Below are 16,750 nucleotides of genomic sequence, written 5' to 3' on the forward strand. Positions count from 1 at the left end.
ACGCTTTCAGGGCGTGTCAGGACATGTTTTTGCTAATTTAAGGACGGGAAAATCTGCCTTGCACCGTGGCGCATGGTCTAAGAGGGTTGAGTTTGTTTTCTTAATGAGTTATAGGTGTGTTTTGAGTATAAACCAATTAGAGTCTCATCTCTCATTCCCTTTAAGAGCCAGCTGCGTCGCGCCAAGAGCGCATTCGCTATTTACAGGACGCAAAGTAAGTCTAAGTGAGCAATAGCCTCACTTTAATATAAAAATTATTTTCTTACGGGCTGCGAGGAACACACGTGTCAAAGGAAAAGCAGCAATTTGCAGCATTTTTGGAAGCAAATTTTAAATTCCACAACTTGTGGGTGCACGGCTCTTTGTTTCCATTATTTTAAACTTAATGTGCTCACGTTAAGCACGTTTGAATGTTACAGGGAGCCTGCAATGCATTAAAACTTTTCTTTGCATACAACAATTGGCAGTAAGCGTGTATTCTCTCTCTCTCACGCACAATTTCAATATATTGTGACAAATATCTAATTTATTGTTAATAGGCCTAAATAATGGCCTATATTTTTAAATCTGCAGTTTCCTTTCAGCCTTTTCTCTTGCTTTGTTGTGAGCCATAGTTTTTGATTATTATGTTTAAATTATTAAATGTTTGAACTTTAAAATCTAACGCTACTGTGAACATAGCTGTGTCTCATTTCAGAGCGTTTTCATTTCTCATAGTCACCATTGTAGCACACAAACTAATCAATGCATCTATGCTCGACTTTCAAGGTTTCATGACAGTAGCATGCACGAGCAGTTATCTAGATTATTTAAATTCAACTCAGATTAGTTAGATCAAATGATCTTCAACTTGCTGTTATGGAGCCAACTTAAGCGTGGACGTTTAGTTTGGCTCATTGAAGTCAGGTTTTTGACTTAAGTCCCTGCTTTTCTAAAAGACTTTTGTGAAGCAGCCTCCTCGTCACTGATTTTAAAGAAACCTAATGATGATATTTCCATAATTGAGCAACCCTACAAGAGTGTTCAGTGTCACAAGTGAGTACTATTAAATAAATGAACCCATATTACAGTACGCAGAAGTTGATGGCTGCTACAATTTTGATCGTAATCTGTGTTTTGAACACCTTGTTTTGGAGTGCTTCCCCACAGTACATCCCAAAATGATCATCTTGTGTGCTCTCAGTAGGCAGATAAAAGCTGGTCTTTTTGTGACATACATTTACACTATGAAAGCAATCCAGTCAAATGTGTTTTCGACTACCTACGGAAGTGGTCAAAAGTAAACACCATATTTACATTTGCATTTAGCAGATGCTTTTGTCAAAGGAACTGTTAGTGCTGAGAGAATTTAAAGCTAGAAAACCTTTTTTTTTTCTGCTCAAGTGACCAAGGATGGGTTTTCAGTTGTCTTTTGAATGATACTAGTGAATTTTCTGTCTGTGTGGGAATGGGAAGATCATTCCACCAGCGAGGAACATTTAATATAATGTTTTGAAAACTGACTACAAGGCGATGCTCATCTTTCAACCCAGACTCCTATATTTACACCTGTATTTAGCATTGTCCTCTTGTGTTGGCCAGTTTGACATGGTATCTTAATGCTAGGTGTTAGTTGGGCTACAGCATATTGAAACAGCTAAAATTTAGAAATTATTGGCTACTGTACCATGCAGGTCTTCTGGGTAATCCATCTGGAAGGAGTCCCTCCTCCTGATGGAGATCATGCTCTTGTATTCCTCCACAGCAGCAGAGTATGAGTACTTTGAAACCGAAATGCAATCATAGTTTAATTAAGCTACTGCAACCACTTGTAATCAATATTTGGGTTTTAGCTCAATTTGTTGTGCTAGCAGACCTGGTGCAGCTGGCAGGTGATGAAGAACAGAGATGGCTGAGTATCATCCCCCTCCACAAACGCGTCCACCACCACCGATCGGCCCTCGATCACCAACACACACTGGTAGTCAAATTCTTTGTCCTTGAAAGACACATACACAAACATTTAATGCCCCAAAAAATCATAATCAGTTGAAATTCTTGATTCTAATTAGCTAGAAGGTACAAATCATTTTATGCACCAGTCAGTTTTGATTACTGTTTGAGTAACAAGCATAACCAGTAGTAACCAAAGTAAATCAATCACAGCCTTATTCATTCCTCTGTGTAATCCCAAGGTCATGGAGTTGTTCTTCACTAGGGAGCCGATCATACAACTCACAAATATGCTCAAAAAATGTTGCGAATAACTAACACGTTACCAGTGTTGGGCAAGCTACTTGAAAAATGTAGTGAGCTGAGCTATTAGCTACTCTACTTAAAATGTAGCTAAATAACCACAGAATAAGCTGGGTATTTGACGGCTTGCCTGATGGGTGTTTCTTTGCCTTTGCATTTAAGAACACTTAGAATCTTTTAATGCACAGTGATTTATTGATTATCTCTCACATAATATTAAAAATAACATGCACAATATACACAGCCGGTCAAAAATTTGGGGTCAGTAGGATTTTGAAATGTTTTAAAATAAACTTATCCTAATATTTATTAAATCAAAATACAGTACACATTGTAAAATTGTGAAATGTTATTGCACTATAAAATGACTGTTTACAAGTAGTTTATAATTTAATTTAACAATTTATTCCAGTGATTTTAATGATGAAATTTCAGCTTCATTACACCAGTCTTAAGAGTCACATGATCGTTCAGAAATCACACTAATATTAATAATTATATTACATATTATACATAATAATAATAATATGTATTATTATTATTTTTATTAAGATTAATTTAATAGTGATAAAAGCAATAATGATTGGAGTAATAATTTCATTTGAAAATACATACAATCAAAAAGCAATTAATTAGTATTTTAATAAATTTTTAATAAATTTACATTTTTGCATTTAATAAATGTCTCCTTGATGAACAGAATAATTTTCTTAAAAAAAAAAAACATATTGAAAATTGTTTTAATAAAACATCCCAAACTTCTGACCAGTAGTGTAAATGGCAAGAGAAAGTTTGGCGTTAGTAAGCTTTTTTTGTTTTTCTCTGAAAATAATTAATACTTTTTCAACAAGTATTTAAGTGACCCGGACTGACAATTAAAAATTAGCATAAATCTTCTATTCTATTAGTACATTTTACTACACTTTATATTCAAATCTATAAGAATCATGTTACAGCTTTGGAAATTCTTAAGTTCAACATTTCTTGATATTTACTGAACTAGACAGTCTAGACAATTGCACTGCAATGATTTTCAAAACATTTTAAGACTGGGCAAAAGTTTAGTGCATAAATCTACGATTAGCTCACAAAAAAAAATCTCTGATAAAGAACAGATGATTAGTCTGACAACAGCAATCTAGGAGGCAAAGACCTTCGGAAGGAAAAGTTCCATCATATAGTACAAATAGTGTTTGCGTGTGTGTTTTTTTAAGTCCTTTTTTGGCACATAAAGATGTTCTTGAAGCTTTTGTTCGATAACAATTGAACCACCAATGACACATGGAATGTTTTGACAAAGTTTTTGGCTCCTTGTCTGTACTTTAAACATCTCAGGACAACTACTATCTATGGAGGATGTGGGAGCTCTCAGATTTAATCTAAAATATCTTAATTTGTGTTCTGAAGACAAACAAAGAAAGGTGTCAGGAGATTGGAACAACATGAGGGTGAGTATTTAATCAATCACAGAATTTCGATGTTTGGGTTAACTAACCACTTTAATCAATTCTTGTACTGTAGATCAGGGGTGTCTAACTCAGCCGCAGCCCTGCATAGTTCACTGAGCTGTATGTTTTAAAGAAGACTGAAGAACTCAATTAGTTTGATCAGTTGTGTTTAATTAGGGTTGGAACTAACTTAAGCTGTGTCTCATTTAAAGGTGAGTCCTTCAAAGTCTACACAGGCCGAACTTAGCGTTTTGAAATGAGATGATCTAGCCCACAGAGGATGGATCTTGTAACTGTAACTGTAACAGCTGCTGTTAATAAGCAGTAAAAAGTAGTAATTTCTTTTTTCAAAGTGATTTTAAAACTTATTTTAAGCAATCTAAAGGTAAAACAAGGTATACAGAAGCTGGAAATATATTTCAGTTGATCCATACATGTACACAGAAACACGTAAACTGTCTATAAAATCAGTCTTTCGTAAGACATGTCATACTCTTTTTGTTTTTTAACATGTGTTTACATATCCACATAAAATAAACCTAATTTATACATTTAAGCCAGAGTTTTCTTTTAAAAGCGTCCTGCCGTTATCAGCACACAATAAATCTCCACGGTTGTGTTCTTCATTACCCAGTTAAACGAAGGATGCATTTTCAAGCAGCGTTTGAAGGAGCCTTCAAATTTTTTGAATCAAGACAGCCTTCGTCGCATCGGGATGACGCAGCGCACTTCGAATGCATCCTTTGGAGGACGCAGCCTCTGAAATGAGACACAGCTGTTGTAGAGCTTCGGCCCTCCAGGAACTGTGTTTAACACCTGTACTGATGCTCAATTTCCTGAAACCTCATTGACAGATGGTTTTTTGTTTTAGATTTTCTAATGTCCTCATAGATACTTATTGGATGACACTTTCTTTTCCTTTTGTAGAAAAAGTCTATGCTTGGTATGCTTGGTTCAAATCACTGTGTTCTACTCATTTACAATCTCTCACTCAGACAATTGTATCATTCTTTTAGCATATTTTTACACTGCATCTACATTATATGATCGTCATTATGAAACAATTGCTTTTAGATTTTTCCTTTAGTTAAGAAATCACAATTGGTTGTTAAATATGCCAGTCAATCAGCCTATTGTTTTCTAAATGACCAGACATTATGCTCACAGTCTGAATTTGCTAAATCAAGTCCTAACAGGCCCTAACAGATGCTGCGTTACCTGATAGAGGTGTAAGTTGCGTCCCAGTAGCGTGATCTTCCTTTCGACATTGACAGGTAGGAGTGAACTGCCCTGAATCCTCTCCACACATGGACAGGCCTGAGAGCCTCGACTCACCAGTAAACTCTCCTCCTCCTGATCACACATACAGATGGACAAATACTGTATTACGCACACCACTGCTTTGAAAGGTGCAGACTCGAACTCTGCAATATTAAGAAACATGCGAGATGAGCAGAATGACAAGACAACAGGAGTGAGTGTGTTAGACAGAGATTTGTGGAACACAAAAATGGACAAATAACAAGAGGGAAAAGCCACATGAGAAGAATTTAATGACTAAAGAAATGCTCTGGGATCAAAAGATCGATTTTTTTTCATAGAGATTACAGAAGAATTTGGTGGTATTTGCACAACAATGTACTTGTTTTACTTTATCATGCCTATAAAATGAAGACGATAACTTATACAGAATTGAAAAAAAAAATCAAAGCAAATTTTTAGCACTTTTAACAAACACGTTTATCAGTCTACTAATACTATCGATTACCATGTTTAAAAAAAAAAAGAATATTTTTTTTTCTTCCATAACTGACTTATGTACTTTGTATAATTTATATGAATAAAAATAAACAATAATCATTTTAAATTAAGTGTAATGATTAAGTTTTGATGGCCCTATTGCTCATTTTGTTGACTAAAAGTTGGATTGCAACTACATGCCAATCAATTCTCCTTGGACTATTAGTAGACTGTCTGCTTGATATCTGCTGATACTGCTCTTTCAACAGACATTTAACTGACTATAAGAAACTTTGCAAGCACATGTCAACTTACACAACCTAACCCCAGCCTAACAGTCTACTTTTAATCTAATGAGAATTAGTTGGCATGTAGATGCAGTGTAACTTAAACTCAACAAAATGCGTAAAAGGGACCATTAAAAAATAAGCAAAATAAGCAGGCAAAAATGCTAACTGAACTAAACAATGCTCACTTTTTAAAAATGTAGTTTTAACCCAATTATGGGTCAAATAAAACATTTTTTTCAAAATATTGGCTTTGGGTCCATATTTGACCCAAATAAGTTTATGACAAGCTAAAAATTTTTGATAGGTTGATAAATAGGATTTTTACACCTGTAATTGACTCCTGCATTTTACACATGTTAAATAGATAATTCACATACAAAAATAAAATGTTTTGAAAACAAAAAATGTTAAATTAACAATTACACTATGCACAATTTAAACCAATGGTCTCAAACTCAATTCCTGGAGGGCCGCAGCACTGACCAGTTTAACCACCTCCAACTCACACCTGCTTAATAGTCTCTAGTAGTCTTGAACACCTTGATTAGTTGGATCAGCTGTGTTGGATTAAGGTTGGAGCAAAATGTGCAGAGCTGCGCCCCTCCAGGAATTGAGTTTGAGACCTAGGCTTTAAACAGATAAATCACACACACACACACACACACACAAAAAAAACACTGTCTGTAATCAATATTTTTCAAGTTGTTCCAAATGTACATGTGTGATTTTCTTTAATATAACAAACAAAAATTATCAGATTTTTAATTTTTTTTATTTTTTTGGTTGACTCAAGACCCTACTGTCTTTATTTACACACCAAAACACTGAAACTTCCCTCAAAACATGAAAGGGATATGAAAACGAGAACACATTACACCCACACTGGCTTCTCTTCTCTGGCGTCCTGTCTCAGTTTAGCATTCATTTTAGGATATTTGTTTCAGTGTGCATTATTTCAATTGTACACTCCATCAAGGGCACTTAGATGTGATGATCAGTTACTTTTGGCTGTTCCACGTACAACGTTAAAAACTAGAAGGTACTGTGCCTTTGCAATAGTCCCTAAATAAATAGTTTGCCTCTACATGTTAGAAAGGTCTTAAAACCCATTTTTACTCTTTGGCTTTTAATACCATATGAGAGTCCTATGTCTGTTGTATTTGTCCTTCTACAGTATATGTGTACACCACTTTGGTAAGCACTTGTTGATTTTAAAAAGCACTTCACAAATAAGCATTGACTTCAAGTCAAACTACTTTAGAACAACATGTAAATTAAAAACAGAAAATGTATTTTTTGTATACACAATGGGCTCTATTTTAATCATCTAGGCGCAAAGTCCAAAACGTAATAGCATTAAGGGCATGTCCACCTTTGCTATTTTAAGGATGAAAAAAATCCACTTTGCGCTGCAGCGCATGGTTTAACAGGGTTGAGATTATTCTCTTAATGAGTTATAGGTGTGTTTTGAGAATAAACAAATCATCGAATCCCATCTCCTATTCCCTTTAAGTTTCGGTTGCTTAGCACCATATCGCATTTGCTATTTACATGATTGACTTAGTAAGTGGAAAAACTGAACCCTTCACTAGTGAGAAAACAGTTAAACAGATCATCTGCAGCGTGAAAATGAGAGAATGAGCCTCCTCATTCTTTACTTTCACTTCCACTCTATTTTGTGGATAAGGAAACGTGTTGTATGCACAGACATCCATTAGCCTTCATAATTAAATTAGTTTGTTAAGCACAAATATTTGTTTCAAAACTATTTCTAAATTCAGGTCTATTTTCCAGCAAATGCATAAATGAATAATAATAATGAAGTGTGGTCAAAAAACTGAGTTATATCCAAAGACACATGCTATGCCCAATATGGTCTAAAACTTGACAGGTGGACAAATCTAAGCTTGATTTTAATAAAACAAATATAAATATGCATATAATGAATAAAACTACTGATAATAATAACATTATACAAAAGCAAATCGTCATAAATACACTACAAAACAGGCCCGGATTGGCTAATCGGGAGGACCGGGAGCATTCCCGGTGGGCCGGTCCGTTTTTTGGCCGCGAGGGCCGGTGTCCCTAGTTCCAGAATCGGTTGCTCTCAGCAGTCATCACACTTTTTAAAAATAATTTATTTATTTACTTGACCACAGCCTTCTTATTCATTATTTTACCGCAGCTCTGCTCTTTTTATCTATTTTCTCGTAGCCATGTGAGCAGGGTGCAGGTTAAGGTTGTGGTACAGTGGTTAGTACGTTAGATTATGACGCGGCCAACCTGGGTTCGGTCCTTGTCTGAGTAACAATTTTTTTTTTCATTTTTATTGTTAAGACATAATACTGTAGGGGTTGTTGAACATTTCAAGTTCTAAAAGTGCTGTTTTCTCAAAAAAAAAGACGTGATAGTGTAATTAGAAACTGAATTGGAAATAACCTTATTTTAATATAGTCAGTGGTGAACTGAGGTGGGCCGGTCTGAGGCTTGAAACTCCAGGGCTGAAAAAGAGTCCCACTCCAGCCCTGCTACAAAAGCCCCCTGAGATGACGAAGGCATGGAGGCAGTTTATATATTTTTGTAGAAAATAATATTTTTTGTATTATTTTATTGCTTTAATTATTTATCATTTGTAAAGACATTTGTGTATTGCTGTACATCCTGTGTGTATTAAGCAATGTTTAAGCGAGGCACACAACTAACGTGCTCTGCGCTGGACTTTAGACCTGCTCTCTGGTCTATTGCGAAGTTTATGTTAGTTTCTCAAAATAACAACGCACCAGCAATTTACCTTAACACATCTCCTGTTTTAGACCCGAACGCTTATGGGTGCACATATGAGTGCAAATGCATTTGTTATTTAAATGGCATGGTGCAAAACATTAAAATGACCCTTGAGTCTAGCTGAAACGAGCAAAGAACAATTGCGTCGCACTTTGTGCTGCATTGCACCGGGTGTATGATTGGGCCCAATCTCTTAAAAGAGCAAGATTCTACACTCCAAAAATGACTTTTTTTCTGAACGATCAAATTACTCATTTAAAGAGCACCTATTGTGGGTTTTTGAAAATGATCTTTCATGTAGTGTGCAACAGCTTTAAGTGAATTGAAATATCCAGCTAAGGCTTAAATCTGAAAGTGGACAGTGTTTAAAACTATTGATTCATTTATAAAAGAGTCAACTCATAGGGCTTCAATGGAATTGTCTTGATAGTCGAGTCTTTAGCCATTTTGGCATGACGTCAATATGAAACTTAAGCCCTGCCCAATTGTTGCGTGCGCAGACCCAGGAAAATTGAAACCTGCTGCCCGACCCACAAACACTTCAGCAGATCCCGGTTCAATTTCAGCTGGACGCTGTGCTCAGCTGAAATTCCAGGATAAATAACGAAATGGTTGGGTGGCTGGAGATGGATCTGAAATACGGGAGACTTCCGGGAAAAACAGTGTTGGCAGGTGCGCTTGCACATACACTATGCTCTCTGACTGCTTCAATATTGTTGATATGCCGTGCTGGCCATTTCACTCGACTAATCGCAACAGACTGTCATCGGTCCAATCAGCGCTGATTAGCTTCGCTCTAAGGAGGGTTTTGGGAATATGGGAGTCACTCTAATAATTATGTAAAAATAAATTATAAGACCATGAAATAGTTTTTTGACCTTGCATGCATATCAGCCTGTTGTTGGAGACCCTTAAAACCAAAATATGACCCTTTTTAATGTATAATAGGGGCTCTTTGAAATACACAATTCTTGGGAATTGTTTTATGTTTAATCCACTTAAATTTGTAAAAACGATGAGGTTAACTTAATCGATTTGTGTTTTGACAAAATTAAGGGATTGTATGGAACCTAGTGCTTTTCTTTTTACAGTGTAAAGCAAATTGTTGTTGTTTTTTTAACACAATTTTACAAACTGAGAAATCTAAATGAATTTCTGCGCAAGTCCCAGAACATTCCTGAGTCATTTAATGCCTCAAATGCATAATTAAGCTCGAATCACTACCACTTTCATCAGTCCAATTAAACATCCCATCATTCACCCATATGAACCCCCTCTAAAGGTACGTTCAACCTTCAGCTTCTGCAGCGCAAACAAGCGAGCAGTGTTGGCCCCCAGGAGCCACACTCACCATCAACAAAAGGTCGTCTGAGTCCGACTGGTAGTCAGTATCTTGAGCGAGAGCGAAATCGGCTGAATCAGGGCCTGCCTCACCGTCGCCAGAGGGGGCGCTAGCGGATGACACTGGGAGTCCCGTCTCTAAAAGGGCATCCATGTTCATCTCCGTATATGATAGGGTAGCCACTTCAGATGGCAGAACTTCACTTAATGGCCCCATCGTCACCACTTCGCCAGCTCTCAATGCGGGCAGCGTCACTTCAGGCGTCGAGTGTCTGGCAAGCTCTTCATTGGATTGCGGAGTCGGGGTCGACAGCAAACCTACCTGGATGCTCTCATCCACCTGAGAGGCGTTCTGCGAGAGGGTCGTGGCCTCCGTGATGGTGTCGGTGGGCAGTGGAGTGGGGCTGGTTGTGGCATGGTTGGGGGTTGTGGGAGGATTGTTTATTGGGGTTGTGGTTTCCAGTGGTGTAGTGGGAGCGATGGTGGGCTCTGGAGTGGTCGTCATTATAATTGCTTCAGTTGTAATGCCAGCTTCAGTGGTGGGGAGGACTGTTGTTATGCTTGTGGTGGGTGTGGAGGTGGTATATGTGTGCGAGTCTTTTATTGTTCGAGGAGCAGACGTAGGGAAGGTAAACTTGAGACGAACAAAGGACAACAGAGAAAATGAAGGGGAGAAATGAAATAAATGGCAACTGAAATAACTTAAATACAAAATGCTAAATAATAGACACTAAGCAAACGCTAAACAAAAATAAAAAAAACACACAAGCAGGTGTTACATACATTTGAACCAAAAACTGTTACTTGAAAGCTAAAGGAACTGAAAAAAGCATGCAGTTGGAGCTGGAAGTCTGAAAGCTACGGAACCCCGGAAGGGACGTAGTGGAGGAAAAAAAAAATTGGCTGGGTGAAAAAAAAAATACTGGGTGAAACAAAAAAATGGGTGGGAGGAAAATATATATTTCTAAGTTTTTGCGTTCTCTCGCAAAGTTTTGCGTTCCCTCGCAAAGATGTTTTGCATTATCTCGCAAAGATGTTTGCGTTCCCTCGCCCGTTTTTGCTGAAATTCTCCTATATTTTACCATTCTGTCCCACTTTCTTTACATTACTGTGCGCTGATCGTCGCCTTTCACTTTGCAACCTCTGAACCAGTGAATGCATGTTTAAGCGCTGACTGACAGACGTGCTTCGTACAATAAACTGATCCCAGATCAGCGTCTGTATGCGCCATTTAAAGGGACACTTCTTTTATCAAACAAGTGAGCAGCAAATGAATCTCATGTTTTGTTTAGTTTGATAACAGAGGTGTCTCTGTAAGAATGCACAGATCTATAATGAAAGCAGTCCATTACTTTAGAATCTGTGCTCATTTAAGAGAAAATAAGCTGTTTAAAATAAAACATGCAGGACGGAGATGTTTCATATTATTCAGTGTATTTGTCTGTTTAAACATACACCCGCTCCTCTGTAAATGGCGCGTACAGACGCTGATCTGGGATCAGTTTATTGTACGAAGCGCGTCTGTCAGTCAGCGCTTATACATGCATTCACTGGTTCAGAGGTAGCATACGCACAGTAATGTAAAGAAAGTGGGGTAGAATGGTAAAATACGGGAGAATTTAGGCAAAAACGGGAGGGTTTACGTGAGTGCAGTGAACAGGAAGTGTTTGTGGAGAAACAGTTTTGCGAGAGAACGCAAAACATCTTTGCGAGGGAACGCAAAACATCTTTGCGAGATAACGCAAAACATCTTTGCGAGATAACGCAAAACATCTTTGCGAGGGAACGCAAAACTTTGCGAGAGAACGCAAAAACTTAGAAATTTATATTTTCCTCCCACCCATTTTTTTCTTTCACCCATTTTTTTTTTTCACCCAGCCAATTTTTTTCTCCTCCACTACGTCCCTTCCGGGGTTCCGTAGAAAGCAACACTAGGAATGGGTTGTATAATACTTCAATTGAATTTAATAATGCAGGGGGTTTTTATAAGAAAAGAAAAAAAGACATTGTTTACTAGTGCATAAAGCAAATCAAACATTTGCATTTTTAAAACCTTTTGTCTACACCGTTATGCTGATTAAATAATTAAAGAAAAATAAATGTAAATAATTAAATGCACACTAAAAACAACAATTTAAAAGCTGAAGATCTTCATTTATTAATTTTTTTTCATGAAAAATTAATACTTCAATTCTGTCAGGATGTACTGAATTGGTTGTTTTTTGTCACATGACCTCCATGGCACATACTGTAGCACATGGCACCTAAAAAGCTGAGATTTTTGATCGTTCCACAGCTATTAAGCAATAATATATTTTGTGAAGTGCGAGGGAACAATTTACTTCAAGAGCACCTATGATGAAAATCATCTTTTGTAAGCTGTTTGAAAAGAACTGTGTGTAGGTTTAGTGTGCCCACAAACATATTTGAGCGCTATAAACATAGTAAGTCTCTTTTTTAAATTTCCTGATGTTAAAATAGGACCCAAATCCCTCCCACCGCAATGTGATGTGGTGTGTGGTAACGTGTATAATCATATCCAAAGGACAGAATGTGTGCAAAGCAACTGTGAGTAAAAGATCTGTTCAGCTCTCTGTGATCATCTACACATCAAAAATTGTTTTACAAGATTTAAACGTTTTAAAACATAGCATGTTTGTAATAAAGACAGTAAAATTGTTGTAATTCATTAACACAGCTGCATAGTGTCAGGACAATTATAAAAGATAACGCTTCAATCCCGATTAACATAATGGACTTAACATAATGGATACCCATACAACAGTGGATATTAACGTATATCCTGTCACATCTGTCGTGCAAAAACAGTGCAAAGCTAAGCAAGTGTATGTGTGTGTGTGTGTGTGTGTGTGTGTGTGTGTGTGTGTGTGTGTGTGTGTGTGTGTGTGTGTGTGTGTGTGTGTGTGTGCTTGCTTGACCGCATACGCACTTATAATAACATTGTGTGTGACTCATCGTTGCAGAAAAGCTTGAATTAACTCCACAACAAACAAATCAAATAACAGTCGAGAAAGTTCGTAGTGTAGTAAGGGAGATCAGATTCATTCTTGTCTGTCACTGTGCTGTTTGTCTACGTGAAGGCTACACGCTTTAGAGCAATACAAACAGATCCCTGTGAATGCACATGGGAACAGTGGGAGGGTAGAACCAGCTCTTTTGCATTAAAGGCACAGGCAGCTACAATGTTATAACAGCTGTTTTTTTTGTGCTGAAACTTTACAGACACATGGAGACAAAAAAGACAGATTCTAAAATTTAAAAAAAGGGGTAAAATAGGTGCCCTTCAAAAATATGCTTCTTTTACAAGTCCTCTAGAGATAAACATTCAAATGTAATAAAATGTTTTAATCCATTCAGCTTATCTTCGGGTCTGACAAGAGCACCTCTAGCTTAGCTTAGCACAAGTCTTTTCATCGATCCCAGTTGTACAAGAAACAACTAATAATTTGACTTGATCTTGAACTTGAGTTGATCATTTGTGGTGAAAATATCATGCTTTGGGGTTACATTTAGTATGGGCGCGTGTGAGAGATCTGCAGAGTGTATGGCTTCATCAACAGCCTGAGGTATCAAAACATTTGTGCTGCCCATTACATTACACACCACAGGAGAGGGCAAATTCTTCAGCAGGATTGCGCTTCTTCTCATACTTCAGCCTCCACATCAAAGTTCCTGAAAGCAAAGAAGGTTAAGGTGCTCCAGGATTGGCCAGCCTAGTCCTGGGTTCAGAACATTATTGAGCCTGCCTGGGGTAAGATGAAGGAGGAGGCATTAAAGGTGATTCTAAAGAATTCTGATGAACTCTGGGAGTCCTGCAAGAACACTTTCTTTGACATTCCAGATGACTTTGATATTAATAGGTTATTTGAGTCATTGCAGAGACGTACTGATACAGTCCTGCAAGCTCATGGGAGTCCTACACAAATATCCAAGGCACCATGGCTTTATATTCTCAAAGTCTTCGTGATCGTGGTCTTGATCTTTACCTTGGTCTTAGTCTTTTTAGCCTTTTTCTTCTTGACCGTCATCTTCTTTGTCTTGGTCTTCTTCCTTATGGTCGTCATCATCTTTTCCATCTTGGACGCCCATCTTGGTCTTAGTCTTCCTTTTCTTCTTCATCACCTTTTTGGTCTTTATGGTCTTCCTTGTCGTTTCTCTTCTTTTTCTTGGTCTTTATGGTCTTCGTCTTTCTCTTGATCTTCATATTCATCGTTTACTTGATCTTGGTCCTCTGCTTGATCTCCGTCTTCGTGGTCGTAGTTATGAGCTTCACCTTGGTCTTAATCTTCTTAGTCTTCCTCTTCTTGATTTTTATGGTCTTCGTCATCATCTTGATCTTCATCTTGGTCTTGGTCATCTGCCTGGTCTTCGTCTTCATCTTGGTCTTCTTTGTTGTCTTCGTCTTGTTCTTCTTCTTCATCTGTCGGAGTCGGGGATAGAACCCAGGACTCTGGCATGAGAGGTGAGTCACGTAACCATTGAGCTACTGGGAGTTGATGAAGCCGATCAACGAAAGGCAACTTGCTTCTTTGTGGATATTTATCAATAAAAAACAATCTTCAATAAGAAAGCCTTTGCTTATCATTTAAGCCACTCCTGATACCAAATGATCAACAGTCCAGTTATTATTTGTTGTTTCTTAAACTTGGATAGGCGACAAGACTTTTGTCATGTAGTGTATAGTTCTAAGAGTATAGTTCCTAGCCACATCACTTTATAAAATTTCATATTCCGTCAAGCCTTTTTTTTTTTTTTGTGCAAGATGCTAATGGTCTAATCTGATTCAATGATTTATGCTAAGCTAAGCTAAGCTGAGCTAATAGTGCTCCCACCAGACCTGAAGATCAGATAAATGGATTGAAAATGGTAAAACAAATCTGTTTAACTTTAGGGGAGTGGTAAAATTAGCCCATTTAAAAAAAAGAAAAGACGCGTTCCTTTAAGATCTCATGATTTCTTATTAACGCTGATGTTAGTTTTTTGGCCCCTGAATAAAACCAATTTGCTTTTAAAGCTTCTTCTCTAATTGAAATTCATTAAGCTAATCATTTTCAATTAAAAATATGCTAAATATACACGGTTTAACTCTCAGACTTGCAGGCTCCACTATAATTGCACAAATCACACAACAACTCCCACATATAAACCAAAACTTACATGTTGGTTGTAGATGATGGCACCACTGTCACACGTGGAGCGGTGAGTGCACACATGCTGATGGATACACCAGTTACACTTCCAGCGGCTGTTCACACAACCACTACACCTAAAAGCAGAGTAAAAACACAGCATATAATGGGCCGAAAGTGCACAAATCAAACCCATCTACACTCCTCTGAGCATTGAGATGAAGACAGTAAAGCCGCCCTGCATCCAAAAGCGCTGAGCTCTAGAGTTACACAAGCCTCCCCTAAACTCATCAAACAACACAAGGCTGAGTTCACAGCTTTCCCACATGGCAAATGAAAACAGCATCAGGGGGAGGCATCCCGTCAGCGGCTGTCTGCAGGGAGGATGGCAGGAATGTGGGAAACAGCTGTGAAATCATCAGGGATGTGTTACTGAGGTCTGCAGCTGCCCTGCCCCTCTCACGCCTTTGGGACATTCTTCAACACGGGACAGCCGCACATCAGCACATGCTTTAATACTGCTGTCCAATGATGATGATGATGGCGTGATGATGGTGAAAACCTATTTTGGTAACACTTTCTATGAAGCCTGAAGCCTGTATGTATTATGCTTAATAAATGTATTCATAATGCATTATAATACTTTATAAAGGTATTCTTAATGCACTAAAACCTTCTACAAAGCCTATGTATAATGGTTTATAACATAATGGTTTATAACATATTAATAATTCAATATAATGCATAATCCTCTGTAAGTAGTCTTTATGAATAATGCAGTATTTGTAATTCAATGCAATACATAATACTTCGTATGAAGCATGTATGTACAGTATGATGCATTATGTAGAGATTCATAAAGCATTATAAACAAAACTCTCAACAAAGCCTCAGGCCTGTGTGTATTATGTTTTATAAAGTGATTCTTAATGCTTTATAATGCATAAAACCTTTGTTATAAGTCTGTATGAATAAGGCTGCATTCAGGTATTCTTAATGCATTATAATGCCTAAATCTTTCTCAAAGCCTATTTATAATGGTTTATAACAGAATTAGTAATTCAATATGATGCATAATCCTCTGTGAGAAGTCTATATGAATAATGTGGTATCTGTAATTCAATGCAATGCATAATGCTTTGTGTGAAGCATGTGTATAATGCATTATGTAGATATTCATAATGCATTATAATACACAAAACTCTCAACACAGCCTTAAGCCTGTGTGTAATTGCATTATAAAGGTATAATTAATGCAATATGATGCATAATAATTTCTACAAAGCCTTTATGCAATGTTTAAAGCTTTATAAAGGTGTTATTAACGCAAAATAATGCACAGCACATTCTCCAAAGTCTACATGTATAATGCTTTATAATGGTATTATTGATTTAATATTATGTATAATACATTTTATTTAGCTTGTATGTATTATGCTTTATAAATGTGTTCTTAATGCATTATAATACTTTTAATCTAAGTCTGTATGAATAAGGCTACATAAAGGTCTCAAAGCCTATTTATAATGGCTTATAAAAGTATTAGCAATTCAATATAACGATCAGTACTTATTAAGAAGCCTGTATGAATAACCCTTTACAAAGTTATTTGTAATGCAATACTTTTAATGAAGCATGTATGTATAATGCATAATGGCTGATGCTTGTACAGCACCTTGGTAAACACTTGTTGTTTTTAAAAGCACTTTATAAAAATGAACATTGACTTGACATTGATTTGATTATGTAGGCATTAATA

The 16,750-nt window shown here is 37.0% G+C and overlaps 1 protein-coding gene across 10 annotated transcripts in view; it reads right to left on the bottom strand.

Moving 5' to 3' along the window:
* The window catches only part of plxnb1a (plexin b1a), a 188,160-nt gene that overhangs the window by 47,528 nt on the left and 123,882 nt on the right, over nt 1–16,750 (bottom strand). For 7 of the 10 annotated variants that reach the window (XR_012399006.1, XR_012399008.1, XR_012399009.1 and 4 more), the window contains exons 10-14: nt 15,020–15,128; nt 9,852–10,475; nt 4,902–5,036; nt 1,856–1,978; nt 1,667–1,760 (exon numbers count right to left, since the gene is read on the bottom strand). Coding sequence is in view for 6 of the 10 variants with exons in the window: in XM_001920948.9 (XP_001920983.5) it covers nt 1,667–1,760; nt 1,856–1,978; nt 4,902–5,036; nt 9,852–10,475; nt 15,020–15,128 (1,085 nt within the window). In the remaining 4 variants the exon portion in view is untranslated. The remainder of the gene's footprint in view (nt 1–1,666; nt 1,761–1,855; nt 1,979–4,901; nt 5,037–9,851; nt 10,476–15,019; nt 15,129–16,750) is intronic. The other 3 variants (XR_012399007.1, XM_073939842.1, XM_009296674.5) reach the window with 1 other exon arrangement.

This window comes from Danio rerio, chromosome 23 (genome assembly GCF_049306965.1).
Source record: "Danio rerio strain Tuebingen ecotype United States chromosome 23, GRCz12tu, whole genome shotgun sequence".
Lineage (NCBI taxonomy): Eukaryota > Metazoa > Chordata > Actinopteri > Cypriniformes > Danionidae > Danio > Danio rerio.